General features: G+C 45.2%; 1 protein-coding gene across 7 annotated transcripts in view; it reads left to right on the top strand.

Annotated features, from left to right (window-relative positions):
- Window positions 1–26,054, top strand: part of USP36 (ubiquitin specific peptidase 36) — a 755,622-nt gene that overhangs the window by 106,512 nt on the left and 623,056 nt on the right. For all 7 annotated transcript variants that reach the window (XM_078653946.1, XM_078653951.1, XM_078653945.1 and 4 more), the window contains one exon: window positions 23,357–23,459. In XM_078653946.1, coding sequence (XP_078510072.1) covers window positions 23,357–23,459 — 103 coding nt within the window. The remainder of the gene's footprint in view (window positions 1–23,356; window positions 23,460–26,054) is intronic.

Raw genomic sequence — 26,054 nt, 5'->3', positions numbered from 1 at the left:
ATGCAATGCTGGGATCTGAAGGGGAGCTGAATGCTTGAGTTATAGCCTGCAGTTGAGATGATTCTATTTTAGTTTGAACAGCTGCAGTACCACAGTTAGGTTTTGGTCAATGATGATCTCTAAAGATGTTGCAAACCCAAACAGTGTGGGTGCAATGCCTAGTGGTGTACGGATTAGGCATTTTCTGGACTGATCAGAGTTAATTTGTTGGAATAAATTCTTGTTTTGTTGGGTTCGGTTTTAAAAAAAGCTCCTCTCATCCATTTTATTGCTTTCCTAGGGTTTTTTCTTTTTTACACTAGTTGTTGTTGAAGTGTTAAATTCTGAGTAATAGTTTTGTAAAGTCGATAAATGGCGGTGGGGGACATCATTATGTCTGAGTATTGCATGTAGTTCCATGTTAAAGTTGAATAGGTATGATGAAAGGATTGATCCTTGTATCTCCTGTTTAGCAGTAGTGTGATTTGTATGAAGCCATTTTTTACAAACTCAACTTGGTTCCGTGAAGGATTGTAGCCATTGCCTTCCTTCTAGCCTCCATTTTGTGATCAGTTTCATCCAATGCAGCCAGTGAGGTATTGCCTTCGTCTGGAATGCATAGAATGTTGAGTATTTGGAGAGAAGTTTCTTCACTGCATTTTGGCCGAATTCTAGATCACAGCCATTCAATATGTGTACTGAAAGTTGTGTTGGATCAGGTTTCTATTTAAATTTCCCCAGCAAGGGAAGTTTGAAGAATATTTTTGTTATGGAGGGGTCTGGAATCTGTTTAATTAAAAGAGAAGTGTGAGCAAGCCAGATTTCAGAGAGGGAGAGGATACAACTTCTAGTGTGGAATTTATAATTTAGGGAATTGGGTATATACCGTATATTGTAATTTCCATCAGGAGTGCCATAAGTGTGGTTTGGTAATTATTATTATTCCGAGTTTTGTATAGCGCCTGGTTACCAATAGGCATCCCCGCGCTTATCAGAACATAACACAGCTGCAAGAATGCAAGGATCAAACAGAGAACAAAAAAGTTTTTAAAAGTTTACGAAACCTGAAGAGACTGGCTTCGGAGCGCAGTTGTAGGGGCAGTGAGTTCCACAAGGAGGCCACATTTATTGAAAACCTTCTGCCCCCAGTTCTTGCCTTTTTCACCCTGCCAACCTGAAGGAGATGTTGGTGGTCAGAGCGGAGGGAACGAGAGGCCTTATAGGGCTGAACCATCTCCTCAAGAATAGGTGGACCCACCCCGTGAAGGACTTTATGGGCGATGCAGAGTGACTTGAATTTCACCCGGTCCTTCACAGGGAGCCAGTGCAGTGCCCTCAACGCCGGGCGGGCAGATTGCCGCCTAGGGAGACCCGTCAAAAGCCTGGCAGCTGCGTTCTGCACTTGCTGCAGTCTGCTCAGGGTAGATTCGGGTGCGCCCAGGAAAAGCGCATTGCTGAAATCCAGCCGCGAGATAATAAGTCCCTGGATGAGAAGCCTTCGAGTGGCCACTGGGAGCAGGGGCAGAATCTTCTGGGCTGAACGGAGCAGGCCAAAGCACACGCCAGCAGTCTTTTTGGCATGGGTTTTAAATGATAGGTCCTGCTCCAGCCATACCCCCAAGCTCTTGATCTCCTGCTTGGGGGGGGCATCGGTCCCAAACAGTCTGGCCAGCTGCTGGGGGGCAAAGATGGAGAGGAGTACCCCAGCAGCATCAGTTCCGTTTTGGAGCCATTTAACTTTAGGGCTGAGCTGCACATCCACGTGTAGATCTTTTCAAGACACGTGTGCAGCCGGTCGGGATGGTGCGCCGACTGGGAGAGGCCTACCACCAGCTGGGTATCATCAGCGTAACTGATGATCTTGATACCCAGCGGCCGTACCACATTCTCCAGGGGGGCCATGTAAACGTTGAATAGGGTAGGGCTCAATGAAGAGCCCTGTGGCACACCACACTGGAGAGGGGTAGAAGATGATTTTTCCTGGCCTTCCCACACCTCAAATGTACGACCTTCCAAGAAGGAGGCGAACCATTTGAGGGCCAAACCCGTGACCCCCACCCCTGACAGCCGTTGGAGAAGCACCTGATGGTCCACGGTGTCAAAAGCAGCGCTGAGGTCCAGGAGGATCACTGCCACTGATCCCCCCCGAATCCAGCATGCTCCTCGCATTCTCCACGACCGCCAGCAGGGCGGTGTCGGTCCCCTGACCGGGCCGAAAACCCGTTTGGGAGTCGCCCAGGAGGGAATTGGCTTCCAAGAAGTTGGAGAGGCGGCTATTCACCAGCTTCTCAGCCACCTTACTGATACCCGGCAGCAAAGAGATAGGCCGAAAGTTGGCGAGATCGGCGGGGTCAAGGTTAGGCTTTTTCAAAAGAGCCTTAACCACCGCCCCTTTCCAACTGGGGGGGACCACCCCATGGGCGAGAGACAGGTTTATCAAGTCCGTAGCAGGGCCAACGATAGAAGATGACACCTGTTTAAGATATTTAATAGGTGCTGGGTCTTTCGGGGAGCCGCTCTTCATATATCCCAGCACCGACAGGACTTCCTCCTTAGTAACTGGACCAAGGGAAGCCAACTCCGCCAATGGTGACTCAGGTTGGGAGCTGGGATTGTCCTCCAAAGAGGAGATCTCACCTAGCCGGGGAAGGGAAGCCAGTATGTTGTCGATTTTACTTTTAAAATACGAGGCCAGTTCTGTGCATTTTTTGCGAGGGTCCTCGTGGAAAACCTGGGGGTCGGGGGCATTGAGTAGCTCCTTAATGACCCTAAATGACTCTTTGGAAGAGTTGGCCGCAGAGCCAATGCGCTCTTCGAAGAATCCTGATTTTGCCACCCGAATAGCGGATTTGTACCTGCTCAGGGCCGCACGATATTCTTTACGATTCGCCTCACTCCAGTCTCTCCTCCAGGACCGCTCTAGCCTCTTACATCCTTTCCTCAGAGTTCTTAATTCTGATGAATACCAAGGTGCCGAGCCCACTCTCTTCCCCCTCGTAAGTTGTTTCTTTTTGGGTAGGAGAGTGTCTAGAGAATCCACGAGCCAGGTGTGGAAGTTCGCGTCAGCGACTATCGGGTTGGCTCCCTGAGAGGGCTGCGTGGCCTCCAAGTGTGCCGCCCAGGTGTCAACTGGGAGCCTCGACCAAGCTCTCTCCAGGGTGTGAACCCGTGGGACCATCGCAGCTCGGCTATCGAATTGCCATAACGCGGACACCAAATAATGGTCTGTCCAAGGTAGGGCAAGAGCCGGAGATGGAGTAAGATGGTCCAAGTTAGAAAATAAGGGATCAAGCAGGTGACCCTTCTCGTGGGTCGCGCCCGAATTGGCCAAATTGAGTCCAAAAGATCTGAGATCGTCGAGCAGATCGACTCCTGTGGCATTGGCTGTGTCCTCAAGATGGATATTAAAATCGCCGAGAACAACAAAGTTGGCAGTTGAAGAGGCAAGAAGTGCAGTCATTTCCAAGAGAGAGTTAGGGAAACTACCCAACGGTCCGGGAGGGCGATAGATCAACAAGCCCACCAGAGACACTGTAGGTGACAACCGAAGGGAGAACTATAAGCTCTCACAATCAGCCACCCCTCCATTCTGGATCTTACAGGCGAGCGTGTCTCTATAGAGAACTGCAGTTCCTCCTCCCCTCCCTTTAGGTCTATCAAGGTGGAGTATATGAAAGCCTGGGGGGAGTGCTCTGACCATATCAGGGCCAGAGCTGGGGGAGAGCCAGGTCTCCGTGAGAAATAACACATCGAGCTCGTGGTCTAGGATAAGTGAATTAATTTCAATGGCATGGCTCGGCAAAGACCGGCAGTTTAGTAAAGCCATGGAGAGAACGGATTTCACAGCCACTGAATTGTGGCCGGAGGAACACGCTCTGCACGGTAAAAATGGGCTACTCCCCATCTGTGCAAAGCTACAACTAGTAGGGGACTAATGTGCTACTGATGTCGCATCAGTACAATATCTCCATTCTATTTGAAGCTAATGTAAATGTGTTTTCCCTGTAATTCACAACTGTTAGGTGTACTTCTTCCATTTATCTCTTGTTGACTGTTAATATTGTTGTGTGATCTTTGCTAGTTGGAGCTTATGTAGACATAACTTGTGATCTTGCTTTGCCGTTAATGGAGGGATCTTGATGCAGTTTTAATGATGTGCCACATCTACTGTTATTTATGAATCCATCTGTGCATTAGATTGATCATCTGCATCCCTACCATTAGAAACTTGGACCTCAGTATTTATTGGTGCTTTCTCCTGAAGAAACCATGCTTTTGGCATCCAGATGTCAAATTTCCTTCCGTCTATTCTTGCAGCATTGCGACTACCCACAACGTACTTGGGTGATCAATTTAAATTTGCTATTGACCTTCTGAAGAGGGTGTTTATGAATGGAGGATGATTGACCTTTTTACAATATCACCAAAAGCAATCTTGCTGCATTACATAGTGTATAATCTGCTCTGTTAAAGAACGATCCCGGTGCTCCCACCATCATCCAGTGTCGGAACACTTAAACAATTACCATTTGTCTGTATAATATAGTTTGGCAAGTGGTCATGACTGCTGGTGCTCTATAGTTTTATTATCACTTGGACACAAAGTGTACCCCCGTCTGGCCTAGAAATATAGGAACAAATTTACCTGACCTGCAGGTCTAGTGATTTGAATAATCTACTCGACCTAACTGTAATGTGTTTGGCCGATAAACGCGCCTAAAATTGTGTTCTCCTAAGCAAGAATTTTATTTCTTAAAGTCTCCCTTTTCTTGTTCACATACAAGAGCACCTTCAAGTATGTTAGTTTAACAAGCCTGCTGTACAAAAGACTCTTGTTTGATTTAATAAACTAAACTTTTGCTCCATGTAAATTAAAATTTAGTCCACATATAGAATACTCGTGAAACCTGACTTGCCTCTTAGTTCACTAACGGCATTGTCATTGCGATGGGGACAGGAATGTTTCTCATCTCATATTTATTTTTTTTTAACTCTTTTTATTGAGAAATCGCATAAAAGACACAGCACTCCGTACCCCGGAGGAACTGCAGTAAGTACGATACATCATAATCAGCGATTCAGTTAACATTAGAAACATGCCCACAAACCCCCCACCCTCAGTACCCAACCTCCCTGGCCCACCCCCTCCCTTCCCACCCTCTGCACTGCGTCTCTCCGGTACTGCAGAAGTTGTTCACATATAAGACGGTGTGGATAACAGCGCCCCCATGTGCCCATCACACCCGCCCCTCCATATCTCTTATAGCTCATCTCATATTTTAAAATGTTAACTTTTAATAAATATATTACTAACGCTTGATGTGGTAGTGCACTGTCCTTTACAGACTGACATTTTTTTTTTAAAGAGCCATGAACTTTGCTTGACATGCAGTTTTACTGATAAAACTATATAGCATGCAATCAATAATTTGTGGGAATGAAGTATAAGCAAATATTTATTATTTGTGCATAACCAAGTGGAGGATTCAGATTTGTTTTTATCATATTAACATCTTTGTGTTCATCTCACTTGGGAATTATGAAAGTATTTTTTTTAACTACTGAAATATTTATATAGTTTATTTGCAAGCTATTTAAATGTTGTGTGGCCAGGAAGGTTGTCAGACGGTTCACCTTACAAAATCCTCTAACTTTGGTGTTTTCTTTTATTTCTCTTAACTGCAATCTCCAGGATAAAGTAAGCAGCAGTTTGTAAAAAGACTTAAGCTGACATTTGACCGCTCTCTTTGAATTCAATGCAAATATGACCTGGCAAAACTGAGATTTAAAAGATCTCGAGTGCGTGTTCACTTTATGAATGAACAAAGCACCTGTTTGTCAGCTCGCGCTCTCTTACTAGGCATGGCCTGTTGGCCCCAAAACAAAATGTAAAAAAAGGCTTGCCCTGATAAAATCTGACCTGCCAAAGCGTGTGGACAAGTAGATTTCTTGAGGCCTGCCCCTTTTTGATTTGGATAGGCTGCTGTCCCCTACATAGGCTACAAAGTCTATTTTGGTGGGATGGCACTTTTAATAATTCAGGGCATTTGGCTTTTTTGCCTTTATCCTTTTGGATACTGTATGCTGCTTCTCCCTGGGAAAAGTCAGTCCACGCCCCATGACTAATCCCTTTTCTTCATCTAGTGTATTTTTATGATGGGTGGTTCGTGGGTGCTTGGTGTTGTCCATAAGGATCCAGTATTAGTGCTGCACAAAATGGTGACTTTACTCTGCGAAGGCTGTTTTTTTCCATGTTGGACATGTACCTGAATGTACTTCAGACTCCTTTCACAAAATCTTTGTACCTTGTGGGTAGGGGTAGGTTGTCAGGCCTTTCTTTTTCAGTGTAGATTCCCCCAACTCAGTAAAATCCACCTGCCCATTTATTCTTCTAGGTTCTTTACTCTGTAGCAACAGATGCAGAACTGATGGGTTCCTACATTCTTCCTGATTGGTTTTAAGTATGGGAAAACCACTTTTAGTCTTGCTGTGGTGACCTATGGAAAGATGAAGAACAGAAGGAGCTTTACTGTGTCTGCCAGGAGTTGCTGACCTGATTCCTTGAAAATGTAAAGATAAGGGAGTGTGGCAGAACAGGCTTTGAAATGGACGTGTGTCTGGACTGCTTTGCTCTGGCTTACCCACCCAGCTCAGGAAGTAGATTTCCTGGCATAGAAAGCACCTGAGTGCCAAGTGCAATGGCAATAATGCAGAAGCTTTCTGTGAAATGGGCTTTAAGAAAGACAAATTGTCAGCTCTTCCTGGCATTTCCTTAGGGAAGGTGGCTGCATCTATTTTGAAATTCTAGGGGGCCTAGGGGTCCCGGACGGTGAAAGCGTGAGGAACCAAGGATGGAAAGTGGCAGTGTCAAAATGGATGCCATTTCATTTGTTTCTGTTACACTGCTAAGGAAAATATTCTGCTTCCAGAGAAGAGTATGAAGGCTGGTTGATTGTGATTAGGAGTTTCCTGTTTGCGCAAGCCGGCCTCCACGCGTTCATTCTGTGACAAGAGGCAAAACATACCCATTGCTTCTAGAGGGCTGGGAAATTCACACTATCTACTGTAAACTCAGTGGCTTAAGAGACATGAGAATCAGCTGCGACAATGAGGCCCCATGGAGAGCACACAACAGACTCTAGGTCTGCCCAGGTGGAACCTTGTGTAGGGGGGGGAATGATGGGGGGACGTTGGGTTTGACCGTTGTCTTGAAGCTGTACTTGATAATATCAAAGTACCACAGGCAAGATAGTACTTGGTAGGGATCGCTGTGGAAGAAGGCACTAAAAGAATTGTGTAGAAGACAGATGATGCAGAGTGAACAAGGGTGTATTGAGGAACAAGACTGAGAAGATGGTGAGTTTCATGGGGAAAAGGTAGACTTAAGCATGTCTAAAGTGTCTTTGAAAGTTAACTATTCCGCTCTGTCTTGAATGCAGACAGCAAAGTGGTGGTTCCTAACTCTGGAAGTAGAGAGTTCGAAATTCTGGTAGCACTTCCTATGTAGGATGGTACCATTCCTGCCATTAGAAATGGAACCTCTTCCTTTGAAACTTAATTTTCCTCTGCCATAACTCACTCCTTCCTCTCTAACTCATACCCACTACCAAATGCTCCCTCAATTCTGGTTAGCGTCCCTGGCAGTGTCAACCAGTTCGCTCCTTGCCGAAGTCTCACCATAGTCTGTTTCTCCTCTATGCCCTTTAAATCCAATTTAAGTAATTGTGTCATCTGGGGCTATGATTATTCTTATTTTCAGGTATATGGGGGCACATGCATACTCTGTATTCCTTCTGATAGAAAATCTAAAAAGGGTGCTTGCTCAGCCTGTTTTGAAACAATCTGACCAATTGGGGGGCGGAACTTGCATGGCTCGAAGATGGATGTATGTCATTACATAGCATTCTAATACCACGCATACCATGACAATGCGGGTATTACAACGTGATGACAATGACATCGCATGCCATTACATCGCATACTTTTACCACAAGTATGCTTTTACCACGCATGCCATTACAACGCAAAGGCATGCGTGGTAAAGCTATACTTATGGTAAAAGTATGCAAAGTAAGTTACATCTCTATCCCTACACAACAAACTACTCCCACCCTTACACTACCCTAAACCCTAAAACACTACTACGCTACCCACACTACTCCCACCCCTACACTACCCTAAACCCTAAAACACTACTACGCTACCCACACTACTCCCACCCTTACACTACCCTAAACCCTAAAACACTACTACGCTACCCACACTACTCCCACCCTTACACTACCCTAAACCCTAAAACACTACTACGCTACCCATTCTACTCCCACCCCTACACTACCCTAAACCTTAAAACACTACTACGCTACCCACACTACTCCCACCCTTACACTACCCTAAACCCTAAAACACTACTACGCTACCCACACTACTCCCACCCTTACACTACCCTAAACCCTAAAACACTACTACGCTACCCACACTACTCCCACCCCTACACTACCCTAAAACACTACTACGCTACCCACACTACTCCCACCCCTACACTAGCCTAAACCCTAAAACACTACTACGCTACCCACACTACTCCCACCCCTACACTACCCTAAACCCTAATACACTACAATAAACATACACTACAACACTACACTACCCTAAAACCTAAATCACTACACTACATAAACACTACACTACCCTCCCTAATACACTACACTAAATAAACACAACACCACAACACACACTAAAACGTTTTAAAAAAACACAAACAAACATTACCACACTACTTTAAAACTGCCCTAAACCCTACATAAGTAACCCCCACCCCATGCGCAAAACCCCTTACCTGTCTCCTCTCCAACGTCGCCTACGGATCCTGCTTCCTCCTTCCTGCTGAGTTCACATCGTTGTGAATAGCCGCCCCCGCCGCATTACACATTACATCGCATGCGTTGTAAAAGCGCATGCGATGTAATGGTATATGCGATGTAATGGTATGCGTGGTTTTACCACGCGTTGTAACATCACATGCGTTGTAATACATGCGATGTAAAAGCAACGCGTGGTAAAACCCGCGTTGTAATGGTTGTTCCCCCTCGAGGATGGCTGCTGCTTAAGCGAACTCCACGAGCCATCATAACAATCCTTTAAATATCCTCACATTCCTGGATACCTATGTCCCGGAAAACACTGCTGCTGAAACAGTGAAGTGCGAGCTATCGGACGAGCCCGGTATTAGAGAGATTGGGGCACTCTAACTGCGAGGCCGAAGCACAACTTAATGCGGCCTATAGTGAGTGAGCAATGAGGCCTACTACTGGGTCATCCTTGTGTGCCCCGGGAAGCGACGGAGGCCTTCTTGCTCCGAGAGGGCCGTGGGGCGTGAAGGTGGCGTGGCCGGTGACTAAGACAGCGGCTCCTGTCTGAACTGCGCTGGCTGGGCTCTGAGAGCTGTGCAAGAGAAACCTGCTGTGCGGTGAAGCCCCAGAGGGAAGACGTCCAGTGAGGTGCCGAAGCCTGGATCTGAGCTGCGGATCTCTGGGACTGCCGCGGCCTCACGACTGGGCCTTCCACTTTCATCTGCGGGGTGTCTTGCACCTTATGAGAAGCCTTGAGGTGAGCAGCGATATGGCGTCAAATAGCGCAAGCGTGTGCCCTGATCGTGGCGAAGGGCTGGGCTGACTCCAGGAGGATGAGGGCTTAGTGCAGAATCGGCGTTGTTGGCTGGGAGGCTGACATAAGGCATTTAATGCACTGTTGAGAAAGAAGACAAACACCAATTAACGAGCGCTAAGAGATTCAGGCCTGGCAGTCTATAAAGCAGGGAGCAGAGAGGCCTGCGTCGTGACCAGATTAGAGAAGCCTAATCAACTGCCAGCGAAGAAGGTGCTTGACTAGAAGGTTTTGTACAAGGGAGAAGGGCAAGAGTATTGAAGAGCCTCTTTGAAGTTTGAGCATGATACAGTAGTATCTACCTTCACACCCCGTCATACGAGTGTGAGTCCTGTGAAGTGTGTAGATCGCTCCCAATCCAGGGTTAGTGGTTGAAACAGTAGGCTGGCATTGCCTCTCACCCACGTCTGTCTTTGGATTGGTTAACCTAACTAATTGTGCAGCGCTGAGTGCGGTGGTTGAATTTTAGCAGGTTTCCTCAGTGGCTGGCAGGGTGGATTGTAAGTGATAGACCTGACCTCTTATAAACATGGTCAGAGTTGATAAAACGCAGAAGAAGCTGCAGTTCGAACAACGCAAGTCTCAGCACAGGGAGGACGAGGCAGGGCAAGTGGCTGTGCATCAGCAGACGATCACTGAGGAGTTGGAGGGGGATTTGCAGCAGATATTGTCTGCAATGCACAAGAACCTATCCACCATTGACGGAAAGATGGACTACCTGGCCTGCAGGATCGATAGGATCTCTGGGCGAATTGACAAGCAAGCAGAACGCATAGACATGACGGAAAGGAGAGTAGCCGAAGTCCAGGAGGCCCAAATAGGAACTGACAACAAGCAGAAATAAATGGGGACGCTCCTCCCGACCTTGCAAGAAAAAGCTGAAGATTTGGAAGCAAGGTCAAGATGGAGCATTATCCAAATTACTGGACTGCCTGAGACTACGCCAATGGGAAACCTGGCGATCTTTCTTGAAACATTACTGGTCACCTTGCTGGGTTGGGATACATTCGCCGACATGTTCATTGTAGAGCGCGCTCATCGTTCCTTGGGACCCAGGCCGCCGCCTGGAGCACCTCCCCATTTAGTAATTGCGAAGTTACTGAATTATAGAGATAAATATGCTGCACTGAAATGGGCCAGAGAGTTGAAAGAATTGAAGTATGAGGTATCGTCCCTCTCTTTTCCCAGATCTCACCACAAAAGTGCAGGAAGCCAGGAGGCAGTTTATTCCACTGAAGCGCAAGCTGCGAGATCTTGGTCTCAATTACGCAATGCTCCATCCGGCCGACTTAGGGTCACGATGAATGGCGCACCGAAAATGTTTGTGGACTCTCGATTTCTACAAAAGGCCCTCAAGGACTGCAAAAAAATCAGAGGCACGTGGGAATGCGCCGCAGGAACAGCTAGAGGCGGCAGGAGGGGACTTGGAAGAGTAGACCAACTGGTTGGGTGAGCTGAATTGTTTGCATATGACTAACAGGTATGTTGCTAATAAAGCTCTGATTAGGATGCTTAGATGTGATCTACGGCTGCCCAGTGGACAGGGCTGGCAATTGGGCGGCTGGCAGTGACTATTGGCAGTACCACCGATAGTTCATTGAGACTTTTAGCGGGATTCTGTGGATGCCAGCTGCTGCTGTAAAGTAGTATGGATCCGGTCAACTGACATTGAACTGTGAGCCACTCTTTGTCTTGTGTTGGTGAGTCTCATCATGTGAAGCTGGGTGGGAAATCTATAATAGTTTATGATGGCAAAGTTTATTCAACGTTCTACATTTGCCTTTAGAGGTTATGCCAGTAACTTCCGCCCCTGAGTATTACCCACTACCTAGTTTGAGGTTAGAAATAATTGTTTCATGTAACTCTCAATTTGATATGAGATTGTTATGGGGTCCAGGGAGGGAGGGATGGGTCGATTATGCCCAATTGGAATTGGCGTGGGGGGAGGGGGGAATGTTCTTGTTTGGTGCGACACACAACAGTGCGATGTGCATGCAGTGTGTATGTGCTGCTCAAAATCTGAGGATGAACCTGGAGAAAAACCTGAGTAATTTTTTATATGCGAGTACTACTGATAGGACAACTGTACAGAACCAAGATGAAGGGTAGAGGCTCCAAAATTCGATTGCTCACTTGGAAAATTAGGGGACTGAATGATAACAGAAAGTTGCATAAAGTGGTTGCATACTTAGTGAGGCATGAGATCGATATAGCATTGATAGAAGATTCCCACCTCCCTGTGGGCAGTAGTATGCTGGTGCATAGAGGGCTGCATGGTCCCCATGCTAGGGGAGTTCTTACATGGGTTAATCCCAAATCCAGTATCAAATTACAGGCGCCAGAAGCTGACACCACTGGTAGATATGTGATATCCAGAAGCACAGGCAAGGGGAATTGATTGGCTGCTAGTCAACGTCTATGGCCCTAACTATGATTGCCCACAGTTTTTTTTAACACACACTTTATTATCGACTGCACCATGAGCATGAGACAACATACAGAGCAATTAGAAACATTGCCAGTCATTTTCATCCCCCCCCCCCCAATCTCCGGTCAATCAACAGCAGCAAATTGCAATCATTGTACATGTACAGCACGAATGAACCACGATCCAAATAAACTGCATATCGTAGCTGCCCCCCCCCCCCAGCTAGCTAGTACAGTACCATTCAATGTATAATCCGATTGTCCATGCGGTAATGTGTATTCTTTATCATTTTCCAATAAACAAATCTATTAATTTAACCCCGACTCAAACAACCCCCCCACCCACTCCTGGTCGTCCCATCCCACACTCACGTCCTCCGCAGGTATTCTCGGCAGTCCGTAGAATACAGAGTATGGAAGGCTAGAAAGGCTCATTCATTGTACATAAAAGAGGTCATAAATTACAAAGTATAGAAGTGCATACTACTGAGACCTAGCCAAGAGGTCCGGGGAGAGGTCCATTGTCGCTAGGGCAATCAAGAGAGCTTCCCACTCCAGTGCTATAGGTTGTTTACGGAGTCCCTTCTCCTTCTCCCTACGAAGGGCCGCACCTTCCGCCCTACCCCACTGCAATAAGTCAGCCTGCCACGCTGGTACCGAGGTGGGTCTGGGGTACTTCCACTTCATGGTTATAGCCCTAATGGCCAAGACATATGACAAGTCTATGAATTTTAATCAGACTTTGTTTCCCGGAGCGGCGTCTTAATCCCAATAAACAGGATAGGACCTCTGTTGGGGCCGGCAATTGCGTTAGGGTGGTAAGAACTCGACAGACCTCACTCCAATAAGCACGTAAGCGTGGGCAGAACCATAACATATGGATACAGTCCGCTTCATCCTCCCCACAGCGAGGGCAGCAGCGAGAGGAATCCGGGAACATAAGATGTATTCTCTTAGGGGTAAGATATGCTCTGTGGAGTATCATTGTTTGAATACATTTGAATCTAACGTTACGGGACACCCTTTTCGGGTGTTCCAGTATGGTCTGCCACGCCTTATCTGTAATTTCCGTGGCTGTGTCATCGGCCCATCGAGTTCTCAGCGCCGCGAGCGGTATCACTGCTTGTGCCCTTATCCCTGAATCGAGCCAGTGGACCAAATGCCCTCCTGGTCCCATGTAATATAATAGGTGTTCTAGCTCGTGTTGTGTGGGTTTAATTTGTTGTGGTGCCCAGGTGGTCCTAATGAAATGTGCTACCATTGCATGTAACAGATATAAGCGAGGTGGAGCGCCCGTGATCTGTACGAATGTATCATGGGCTAGGAGCGTCTCCTCCCCAAAGAAAGAGCCAATATCTTCTATCCCACTATCCGCCCAGTCCTGAAGTCTAGTTCGCGTGAGTCTGCCCCGTAGTGTGGGTATGGCCAACAAAGGGATATTCGCCGCATATGGTGGAGTCGCCGACATGTAGGAAAGAGCTTTCCTCCAGCAAGTCAAGGCACACTTCAGCAGGGGTGGGCAGTCCAGGGGAATCCTAGCTTTAGGCAACAATAGGGAGTGGAGTTCTTCACGTCCAAGTCTCTCAGGGGTAAATCCAATCTCATGCAGGTTCCGACCTGCAGTCCAATAGGAGAGCCACTGGAGCTGGCTAGCATAATAGTATCCCCGAAAATCCGGGGCTCCCAGTCCGCCTGCCTTCGTTCCCAACTGAAGTGTCCGGAGACTCAGACGTTTCCGTCCCGTCCCCATATGAGATGGATCAAAAGAGTGTCTAATGTATTAAATATAGATTGGGGAAGTTCACCGGTATATTTACAAAATAGTAGAGGAGGCGAGGGAGCACCACCATCTTGGAGATGGCTATGCGACCCATCGCTGACAGAGGCAAGGAAGTCCAGAACCCCACACTGCCCCGAAGTCTCGTTATCGCCCGTTGGATGTTCCCGTCAATCTGATCTGCGGGTGATCTGTACACCTGAATTCCCAGGTATTTAAATGTGTCGGGGGGCAACCGGCATATGATGAGCGTCAAACTGTATGTGAGTGTGGTGAGGTGTCTCCTGAAAGAAAAAGCCTAGTGATTTCACTGGGTTTATCGCCTGTCCCGAAATCTGTTTGAATGTGTCGAATATCTCTGGTACCGGATCGAGATTAGCTGTAAGATCCCGGAGACATAATAAAATATCGTCCGCGTATATGGAGATAAGATGATGCGAGCCATGAACTGATATTCCCAGGCGGTCAGCCAAACCCCGGAGGGATAATGCCAGGGGTTCAAGGGCAAGAACAAATAGCAGCGGGGACAGGGGGCAACCCTGTCTCGTGCCTCTGTGTACTTCATAGCTATCCAAAATGTATCTACCAGTGCCAGCCCTGGCTGTGGGATGTGTGTAAAGGAGGCAAATCCATCTCAGGAAATTGTCCGGGAACCCAAAACGTTTTAGAGATTCGAACATGAACTCCCAAGACAGGGAATCAAATGCTTGTTTAAGATCCAGTGCTATACATCCCGCCCGAGTAAAGGCATCAGTAGCCGCCGACATTATTGAATGTAAACGGCGAGTATTCGGGGATGTACTACGGTTTGGAAGGAAACCACATTGGTCCCGGTAAATTAGAGTGGGAAGATGCGATTGCATTCGGTTTGCAAGGGCCTTACTCAGTATTTTGTATTCAGTCGAGAGCTGGGAAAGGGGTCTATAATTTGTCATATCCAATTCGTCCCTGCGGGCTTTGGTATCGACGCAAACCAGCGCCTGCATGGTGGAACCGGGCAAGAGACCCGTCTTAAATAACGCTTCTAATACCGGGACAAGGAGATCCGAATATGTAACATAAAACTCCATGGGGAGACCATCCATGCCAGGCGTCTTATTTCGGTTTAAGCCTTTAAGCGCTGCACGGATCTCGGCTTGGGTGACGGGGCCGTTAATATCTTTCCTAACATCTTCAGGGAGTGTCGGGAATGGCAGGTCCTGCAGGAAGTCAGTAATCCTGTCAGCATCTACCGGCTCAGGGAGTGAATAGAGCGTTTGGAGATGAGAACGAAAGGCAATATTTATTTCCGCCTGTGTTTGAATCATGATCTCCTTCTGGTCACGTATGCTAGTGATTTGGGGTGGAACAGGTTGGTCCCTGACTAGTCGGGCAAGCAATGTGCTCGGCCTATCCGCCTCTGTGTGTTTCCGGTTTATGTATTCCCTGTAGTCTATCCCTCTGAGGGCCTCCAGTGTTTCAGCATGATCAATGTGAGCTGTTTATAGCTCTGCTCTCTTTTTGGGATCGAGGACTGCCTCTCTCTCTAGTATTTGCAGTCTATTCTCCATGTCCTACAATTTTTGATGTACCTTTTGCCTAGCTCCTTCTAGTTGACCTATCGCCGCCCCTCTTATCACGAACTTGAAAGCGTCCCACACTATCAAGTTCGAGGAGGCCGTGTTCCAATTCTCTCTTAAATAGTCAGAGACGGCAGTGGACAAAGCAGAGCGAAAGGGGGCGTCCTCCAATAACCGTGGTTTCAGTTTCCAGGTGGGCACCGGAGTCGGCACCCTACCCCAGAGCAACGTCAGTGTGAGGAGCCTATGATCGGAGAAGGTCTTGGCAAGGTATTCCGACCCATCCACATTCGTGATAATGCCCTTGGAGCATAGGAAACGATCAATCCTAGTGTGAAGACTGTGCATAGTGGAGTAAAAGGAGTATTCTTTCTGTGCACGATGGAGTGTCTTCTGAGTCTGTGGCTATCTTGTGTGGGTCCTCCCGAAATGTTCCAACCGCTGCCACCGCTCCCTCTTGGTCCTACGGGCTAGTGTTCATCATTCCGGCCACTAACGCTACTCAATGTTCACACAAAAATGTTTGGGAAGATCTTGGCTAACTGCCTTGCCCCCTTCGTACTCCTGTTGGTAGGCCTGGAACAATCTGGATTTGTCCCAGAGCGTAACCTGTCATACAATTTTAGAAACGTTTTTGACTCAATACAACATATTAGACCTCAGGTTAAAGCTGCAGCTTTTTTGGGGATGCCGAGAAGGCTTTGGACTCGGTAGAATGGAAATTCATGTATGCTGTTCTGAGGCGCATTGGAGTAGGAGATATCTTTCTTAGGCTGGTGGGAGTCCTATGTAGCTCCCTGACTGCTCGAATACGAATTGGCAACATAGTCATGTCCCCTATCAAAATATCGAGAGGCACGTGACCGGGATGTCCGTTATCCCCGTTACTATATGCCTTAGTTGCCGAGCCGCTCGCGTGTGCCCTTAGACTATACCATAGCCATAGGGGGATTACATTTCCAGAGTATAATCTCATTGTGTCGGCATATGCAGATGATACTTGTTGTATGTAAGAGACCCTGAGGTTAACCTAACCCCAATTCTTGACAAGGTGGTGCGATACGATGAAATATCTGGTTTGAAAATTAACTGGGCTAAATCAACAATTTTTCCCTTGATGCCTGCAATGCTGCAGTTTGAGCTGGGCTACCCTCTACAGTGGTCATCTGACACGATAAAGTATCTAGGAGTGCATGTGCATACGGACTCTGCTTTGGTACTCGGGGAAAATTATGGTAGGCTAATTACCGGACTGGAGGAAGATGTAGAGCGATTGAATCGCCTACCTCTGTCGCTTCTAGGACGTACATCTCTAATGAAGATGGTTGTGCTGCCTAGGTTCCCGTTTTTATTCCTAAACATCGCCATTGTGTTACCTATGTATATTTTTAAGACAGTTTGCACGCTTCTTACAAGACTGGCCTGGGCCGGAAAACAGCCCAGGGTCAGTTGGAATATTCTAACCCTCCCATACTCTATGGGAGGCCTGGTGGCTCCTGATCTGGAGCTCTACTACAGGGCAGCCCAGATCTCCCACGCTCACCTTTGGATACATGAGGAAATGTGCCCTCCGCATTTGTTAATACAAAAGGTGATGGCGGCACCTGAGCTATTACCTGTAATGCTGTTTCGGGCTCCTGTTAGAAGAATAGGAGTCCTGAACTCTGTAAACTCAGTAGTACACGCTTGGCATAATTTGTTGAAAAGGCAGGCGGGTGCCATCCTGAACTCCCCCCTGACCCCAATTGAGTGTTGTGATTGGATGCCATTGAGCCGTGAGAAAGGAGTGGTTCAGACACTTGGAAAAATTGGATGTCTCTAAGATGGAGGCCCGAAGCTGGGATGAGCTGGCTGCGGGAGTGGAGTTTGCCACGCTGCTTCTTCGCTTCCAGTTCCAAAGAGTGAGACATGAGTTGAGTCAGTTGTTGCGTACTAATATGCTGGAACCCCCTGAACTGAGGGCTCTCTCCTATATATTACACTGCAAAACCTCCAGAAAGATGGTTTCAATGATTTATGATATTACACACGACTATTGGCGACACCACTATTCGAAAGCTAGACTAGAATTGTAAACAGACCTGGGGGTGGCGCTTGAGGATACTGTGTGGAGGTATTGTTGTGAGATCATAAAGCAAGTGTCCCTGAATGGTAGACATCGTTTAATACATTTTAAATTCCTCCAAAGAGTCTATTATACGCCAGTGCGGCTATTTAGATACGGCTTGCGCCACTCTGCAGAATGCAAAAGGTGTGGGGCAGACTCAGCAGGGTTTTTTCACTTGGCCTATACATGCCCGCGTATAGCGAGGTCCTGGGATCTGATCTTCCTAATATTAAGCGAAGTTTGTGACTTGGAACTTGCATTCAACCTGCTAGTAACATTGTTGGGATACACAGGACAACTGCTGAAAGACGTACGAAAATTAATTGATATGTGTTTACTGCTGGCTATACGAAGAATTGCCATGGGGTGGGCGCGGGCCGGTACCTACTACTACAGAATGGTCAAATGACATGATATATTTCAACACGCAATCGGAACTGTACAGTGAGCTGTTACCTCCACAGAACCACCCTAAGAGTTTCTGGGGATGGGGATAGTACCAGCAGTACTTGATGTGAAAGGAAACAGGGGAGGCTGAGAGAACAATTGAAAATGAGAAGGAGCTAAAGGAGACCCTATGATGATCCTGTTAACACAAGTGGAAATGTTATACCAGATAAGGTCTGTACATCTGTGACACATGATAAATTATTTTCAGAGGTTGATTGTTGCAAAATCAAATGGGCAATGCACTATCGATAAAAACATGTTGGTATTGCGAAGGTGAATGCTCCACTGTAACTGGTAAAGAAGTTTACACACTGTAATTGCTGCTGAGCACTGTATGCTTTCTGTTATGCTGTTTCAATAAAAACAGCAATAAATGTTTTTTTTTTAAAACCAATCCGACCAATCCTTTACTGTGCCTGTTATCTTCTCCAGAACTAGAAGGATTGGATGGTGGCATTTTGGGTGTCAGGAGGGTGGGGTGGTTGGGCTCGCTGCCCAAGGACATCGCTGGGGACCTGGTGCTAGTCGAATTTAAGAACAGTAATATCGTCCCTTACTTACGATTTCGCCCCCCTAAGGAGAGACATGGCACCATCCAAATTTGGGATTTGTACGATTTTTATCCGAGCCCCAGGTATATCTAGTTACACCAATAGCCATTTAATCTTTTAGTCCTTAATGGTTTTCAACTTTTGTTTAAAAATTGTATTCTTAAAAACCCCATCACTAAGAGGAATCTACAGACAGGGTAGGACGTAACTGCAGCTTGTTTAATGCTCTTGTTCTAAAGTTGAACATTGAAAATTAAATTTATGTATATTGATTAGCTGACTCGATATACCTATTTAATTCTGTTTTACTAACTTTCTTATGAAATGATATGATGTTTTATGTAACTCTTTGGTGTTTATCTATGTATTGTTGACGCTTTTATGGTTTTAAACAAAATCGAATAAAGCTAACTGAACCGGAAAAGGATTTTGGACCAAAAGTTCATCTGCCTTGGACTTTGCCATAGGGTGTGAACTAGTGTTCTGGTCTTGCAGCAGCTGCACAAGCCCTTGGTGTATCTGTGTGTGTTCCATTTACCATGCAGTTTTGTCGGTGTGATGTACCAGTGTAGCATAACCTAGAAAATTACTACTTTCTCTGCTGTGTTATGTATTGGAGCAAATATGCTTTCGGAATGCTAGGGGTTCAAGAAGCAGTGCATCAGCAGCAACTAACGAACTGAGCATACCAGGTATTTTAAGCTTAGATGGCAGGTACCCAGGAGTAGCAATATGTAAAACCTGGAGTTATGCAAGTCGTTTTATTTAATGATCTGGCGTTGGTGAGAAACCATTTCAAAGTTAATAGCATTGATGTAATTTGGCATATTTTTCGGGTTCCTGGAACAAATCGTGCTGCTGATTTTTGCACTGTTTACAGTGGTGGTAGGTCATGTCAGGCAGTCTGGTGAAGTTGCTATAGTAAAGTTCGGTAGTTTCCCTTGGTCAAATTCTTGGGAGAATATGCCTAAATATTGGTCTTGGACAGAAAGCTCTATTTAGCATCAACATAAACAATTTTGTGTATAAAATGTACAAATTTTATTAAAATAAACCATAAAAACACATTTAAAAAGAACACAATCTTATTCCATGAAATGTTTTTTGCAGTTAAAAACTCCTTCACAATACATGTAAGGAATAGTGCATCGTTATACTGTAGTCAGCCAAATTACAAAGAAATCTCATCAATTTAAACCAGTTGTGTTATTAAAAAAATAGGGTAAAGAGAGACAGACATAGACATAAACAGTTTGTCATTCAAATGTGCACATCAAAACCCTCATTATAACTCAATCCTAGACTTGTCTTATTGTATTGTTCTTAGGGTGAGTTGGGTTATTCGATTGTACAGTCAGGGGCGTCGACGCGTTTCGATGGGCTCTTTCAGTAATATGCCATCTTTTTCAAGACTTTAAACATATGTGTCTCTCCTATTCTGGCACTGGATGGTTGCCTTGTACATGGAGACCCTTATTTCATTTTCAATTTGTGGAGCATGGGATTTAATTCAGTTGTTGCTTTTGATTTTTGCATAGTCGAATCCTTCTCCTATTTTCTCAATCTGGTAACCTTATTACATCTCGCTATCTGTTTACCCTTGTTGAAAGGTTGTCAGGTTAAAATTACGATGATGTATGTCCACTTGCTTTAAGGAACAGTTGTTACATGGTTGTTGCTCTTCTCCACAGTACAAAAATGCGAAATCGTCAAATTCGAGGTTCCTCCTTCACTTTATAGCCTAATCCTGATGAAAAGTGTTCCTAGGGTCGGGTAGAAATGCGCCGTGTTCTTCTGCGTGGTTAGTCTACCGCTTCCTAAGGCTTTTTCGATCTCTCTTCCGACCCAGGTCACGCACGCTGGCTCTCGTCACCGTCTTCAAAAAGGAAGTTGCTATAGTCCATATTTAAGGGAACTAGAGATTGGTCAATAATTCTGATCTTGTGCATGGATATATATTGGTAATCTGGAAGAAAACACTCTCTGCCATTGAGTTACTTTGTGTCTGAAGTTTGAGTATTTTCCAAGAGTGCATTAAGATTTAGTGCAGTAAAGGACACCAAGGGAAACTGTACCAGATTGAACTGGTAAGGTCAATGAAAAGATGAGATCAGGAGAAAATCATTTTTTGTATGATTACATTTTAATTGGTTCGCAAATATCCAAACGGGAGTACATTTTAAAGTTTGAGTGCAATATTCATTAATGGGAGAGGAAATCAAGATTGACTTGTATCATTTGCATGCTGAAGATATAGGATCCCAGATCTCTTGAGTATGGTTCATAGTTAATACGAATTAAAAAACAAAAATGTAGCGGTAAGAATGAAGCCATGTGGGAGCGCGTTAGGGGAAGCAACAGAACTAGAAAAATAAGCATCTATTGCAACCAATACAGTAAGAGGCAGGACCTTTAAACCCAACAATTAGATGCCCATGCCTTTCTTGTGGGACGTAATGAGCGTAGAATGTTTCATTGTATTGATTGCAGCATATACATTTCAGAGAAAAAGAATTAACATAGTCCAGTTGAGGAGGGCACCAGCTACCTTGATTAAAGCAGTTTCCATGTTGCACCCTTGTCTGATTCCTGACTGGACCTCATTGAAGATATTGTTCTCCAGTGCATGCCCTGTCGGATGTGTTGCAGCACAACTCTCAACTTTAGAGAGGAAGGAAAGACTATCCCGGTAGGCTTTCATAGGGGATTTGCGTTCATCTGTGTTTTAACATAACATTCAAGGGCTCGATTCCCTCATGGATTATAAGACCCCCCCCCCCCCCCCACATCACAACACTTACTCATTTGGCATATATATTGATGGCAGATCCTTGGGGATTTCTTTTGGGGCATTTAAATGCCATTTTACAAAGGTGTATACGCAAAGTGATGTAATCACTCATGCCACGTTTTCCTTGGTAGTCTGTTTATTTATTCGTTGAGACATGAAGTGAACCCCCCCAAAAAAAACATGACGAGACCCAGTTCACAGACTAATGTTGACCTAGAGTCGCATGTTCCCCGCAGGACAGCTGACCAGGAGAAACCAGGACTGAATGAGAGCATTGTCAGTGTGGTATAATTGCTCCGTTTGTTTTTCCATGGACTGGCGAACTTGGCTTAGCACATTCCTGTGTCTCCATCACTCCCAGTCCCAGAATGACCAGGAGGCAGTTCACCTTTGTTCCCTTCCTCAGCCCCTCCAGAATCTGAGTCCAATTCTGTTGGTTGAAGGTCAGTCTGTTTCTCAAACCTTTTGACCTATGTTTATTTTCTGTGCAGTTTATGAGATACCTACTTTTAATGTCTGCCAAATCCTAGCCCTTGAGTCCAATTCCCAGTTAAAACTGTTGAAGCCATTGATTCCACTCTTTGCCCCAATCACCAGAATGTTTTGACCTTTGCGAGTCTCTTTAGATATAGGCCCCTAAAGATTTAAGCACTCTTGCAAGTCAATATTGGTTGCTGCTCTTCTTGTACAGTAGTCCCTTTATAATTAGCGGGCTGCAGCTACACAATTTGTGGGACTTCATTGGCTGGGTATTCTGTCCCTAGTGATACTGGTAATCTGACCCTGGGTCTCGACTCCCTTCAAAACTGATTCGTTGTTGAAGCAGCATTGACTTCATGAGTGTGAGTTTCCTTGTTTGGCTGGTGTGCTTTTTGGTTACTAGATATCTTTACATTGTATACATACGTAAAGAAATCTAAAAACCTTTTTCATTAGTTTTGTCTAGAGGAAAATGCTGCTCTAATATGTGTTCTCACTTCTTCACACATCATGGAAGCGCCATAATGCCTGGTTACGATTTGTACAGTGAGGGAAATACCAGCCATGGACGAATACTTAATTTAGAAGCATATGTTAACTATTTCTACCGGAAATCTTATTTTTCCGGTGTGTGTGTGTTTTGGACTTTGTGGGTTGCTTGAGTTCAGAGAAGGGTTGAAAAGATCATGTGGTGCCTCTTTAAACTCATTACAGTATGTTAGTTAATCGTTAACCTGAGACGTTCAGAATGTACATTATCTGTGTATTCTTTGCGAGGTGCCTTTACCAAACGAACACCATCTAATTTGTAAAGTGTATTGCATATGTAGTTTCACTGACAAACTTTATTTTCATCCCAGTTGCTAGATATTTGTTGAGCAAGTTAGAGTACATGAACTATTATGATGTTAGAATATTTTCTATCCAATCTGATTTAAACATAAACTGCAGTGCGACAATGGTAGACTAGCAATTTTCTGTTAACCATTTAATCATTAATATTTCTAATTCAGGACCCTTAGACCTGCTGTGGTGAGTTTCTAAGGTTCTCAACATTACAGCGTGTCTGCTTTAGTGGTTGTGGTCTTTACCAGTCCTTATATGGAAAACTGTGTTGTGGAGCTGCTGGAATGAGGGCAATAGTACATTTTTTTGTTTGATTTTTTTAGATGTAGTGAAACCTTTGTAACTATTGTATCAGGCAACCTCTTAATAGTCCTGGGTTAATGGGCAAGGCTATGAAGGGGGCCTTTTTCCAGAGGTATGTATTACTTGATATCCCTTGCAGCTTAAACTTGTGTCCTCCTCAAAATACTCCACGGAGACTTCTTTTCCTAGGGTTTTAGTGGGTTGGGAATGTTTTTACAACAATTTATTGGCATTCTGGATTTGTCTCATTCTGCTCAGCGATCTGTGCATTTGCATACATAAAACAAATGTCTATGTAAATATATTTGCAGCTCATTTTGAGCATGTTGAAAGAAGTGTAATGGTCTGTCCCAGCTGCCACTGTTGATGATCTTTCTTAAAACTTGCTACGGTGCTGATCTCTCAAATTATCTGTTGTAGAAATTGCCCGTCACTTCCGTTTTGGCAGCCAGGAAGATGCACATGAATTTCTCCGCTACACCATTGATGCAATGCAGAAAGCATGTCTTAACGGTTATACCAAGTGAGTGCTTTATTCATATCCCTGTGAAAATCTTTTCTGTCATGTTGGTCTTTAAGCAAGAGGATATTCTGCCTGCCCGAAGTAGCTAACTCTGGTCTTTATGGCTCTAGAGAGAAGCCTGCTTTGAATGAGCATATATAAAATTTCCGTCTTATTTACAATAGTGTGGCCACATAATGTTGATCCATAATTATTTGATTCAGGAAAAAATCCACTCATGGAAGCAAATCCTTTCACTGTTGCTAGATTCCACTAGTCACTTTAGTGTGTGATCCACATGTGCCTCCTTAGCTTAACTCCATTTATTTTTTTCATTGTTGGCAGGTAGAGGTGTTAGTCATTTTGTGTGACCGTATATTAAGGGGCAACCCTGTTTTCCTAGGAACATTGACAACTAGTAATATGAAACTATAACTGTTACCTCAAAGGAATTATTGAGCAGAAACTACCTTAACGTACAAAATGTCATCAGCATCGGTCTCAAACTCCGCTTTGAATTAATATGGAATGTTTGGACACAATTGACTGTGTCTGCGGGAGATTGAGTTACTCTTTGTGACAGTAGCGGATTTGATTCAGTAGCAGTAGCGGATTTGATTCAGTGTCCTGACAATAGGGGGCCTTCAGTTAAAGAAGGTTTTGATTCAGGCTATTGCATCGGTCTTGCTCCTTTGGCCTAATGAAGACCCAAGGATAATTACTTTATGGGGTGAAACGTTGACATCTTCACTAGTGGAATGACATTATTTTTACTGTTGAGCGCATTATTCTCTAAATCAAAGTCATGATAACATTTTTTTTATCCTTAGCCAGTCCACATTGTTGATAATTTTTGCTTTGTATTTAGCACTAGTGCACCATTATTCACTCATGCCACTGCTCCATTCCACTGCGCTGTTTGTTGGAGCACCTATAAAATAACTCTCCTTATAGATAATTTTAAGAACCGTACAGTAAATATAAGTTTGGGTGCTGATGACATTTTTTAAGCCAAGGGAGTGTAGGCTCAATGCTTTCTCCAAGGGAACCATTTTGTTTCATTTGGTCAACTTCTGCTAGCATCTTTTTGGGCTAATATCTGAGACATAGGTACCATTACCGCAGAGGTGGTTGCCAACTAATGCTGCACAGCATGAAATAATGGAAAGACCGTAGCAATGTGCAGTTTACAATGCACTGTAAGCGGAGTGCCGCCTGTGTGATTCTATCCATGCATTTTGGCAGGTTATAGGTCCTGGACTCGTGGCTGTGGGAGTGCCTCATCATGTTAATGTACCCATTCGCCTTGTGCTGCCTATCCATGTGCTCCAGGCATGACTCAGTGTATTTTCATTTATGTTTGTAAGATTTCCCACTGGAGCAGGTAGGGGCACACTGATAATAATAATAGGAAGGGGCAAATGGAAAAATACAGATTGGATAACCTGAGCAGTTGCAGTGAGTTTCTTGGAGCTTGTGCATACTGTAAGGGAGGTTGGCTAGGAGCGAAAGGTTGCTATCCGGTTCAGAGTAAAGAAATGTTTGAGGCATGTGTGCTGTAGATACACATGCTTTGCATACTTCTGCCATCTAGTGTTGGGTCCGGATGTTTGCAAGTTGTTATTGTTTGAACAAGTCTCCATTGTTAGATTGTTTTCTTTCTGTCATCGGGTTCGGACATCTATTGCTGCGCTCCGGTTTGAAACCGTTCTTCGGGTTCCCCCTTGGTGTGCAAACCACTGAACCCTGGATGGGATTGTTAGCGTACGCGTTTCCCTATTCTCAGGTATCAAATAAATCGGGAAACTCCATCTTCGCTTGAAAACATCGTGGGCGGCCTTCGGGCCTAGCCGCGTCGGTTCAGCCTGCTGCTGATGGAACTGACTCCGTTCCATATTTGTCCTTGGTGCCACTCTAAGTACCCTTGCACCGATCTACATAAAGTCTGCAACTTGTGCCTTTCACTGTAGCACAAGGAAGAAGATTGTGAGTCTTTTCGGTGGTTCCGATCGAAAAAGACTCTACGGGATCGTCTGGCTCGAAACCGAGAAATGCAGCGACAAAGCATTCAGCATACTCCGGATATCTCCGGAGAAGAATCTGAACATGATGAGGTCAAAGCGTCGGAAGAGGAAGCAGACTTCTCTATCCCAGAATTTGAATACGAGCTAAAAATTGAGTTGGATTCCAAAAACTTGCCAACTGGACAGGGTGCTGTGAGTGCTAAAGCCCCTTTACCCCACCAACTCTCTTCGACCAAACATGAGGCTTCAGAACCACCTCTGCCTTTGGGCCATGGTCGGCATCGAGACGTTGTTTCTGATGCCTCACCCTCGGGCCTGGCACCAAAACAAACCGTCAAGCCTTCTGACTCAGGATAGAGTCGAGACAAACCAACTTCAGAAACGAAACCTTCTGCTCCGTAAGACGAGGCCAGTTCGGAACTGAAACTTTTCGCTCCAAAAGACAAAAAAGATGAGCATGGTTTGGAACCGAAACCTTTGGCACCGGAATTGGGCCTTCCAAAGCCTCCGGAACCGATCCTAGACCGTATGAAAGAGAAATTAGACCCTAAGCAGAAAAAAATCTACATCAGTCCAGATACTGGACCGATTT

The sequence above is a fragment of the Lissotriton helveticus genome, chromosome 7 (assembly GCF_964261635.1).
Source record: "Lissotriton helveticus chromosome 7, aLisHel1.1, whole genome shotgun sequence".
In the NCBI taxonomy this organism is placed as follows: Eukaryota; Metazoa; Chordata; class Amphibia; order Caudata; family Salamandridae; genus Lissotriton; species Lissotriton helveticus.
Note: the sequence above shows the minus strand (reverse complement) of the source record. Positions and strands in the feature narration are given on the sequence as shown.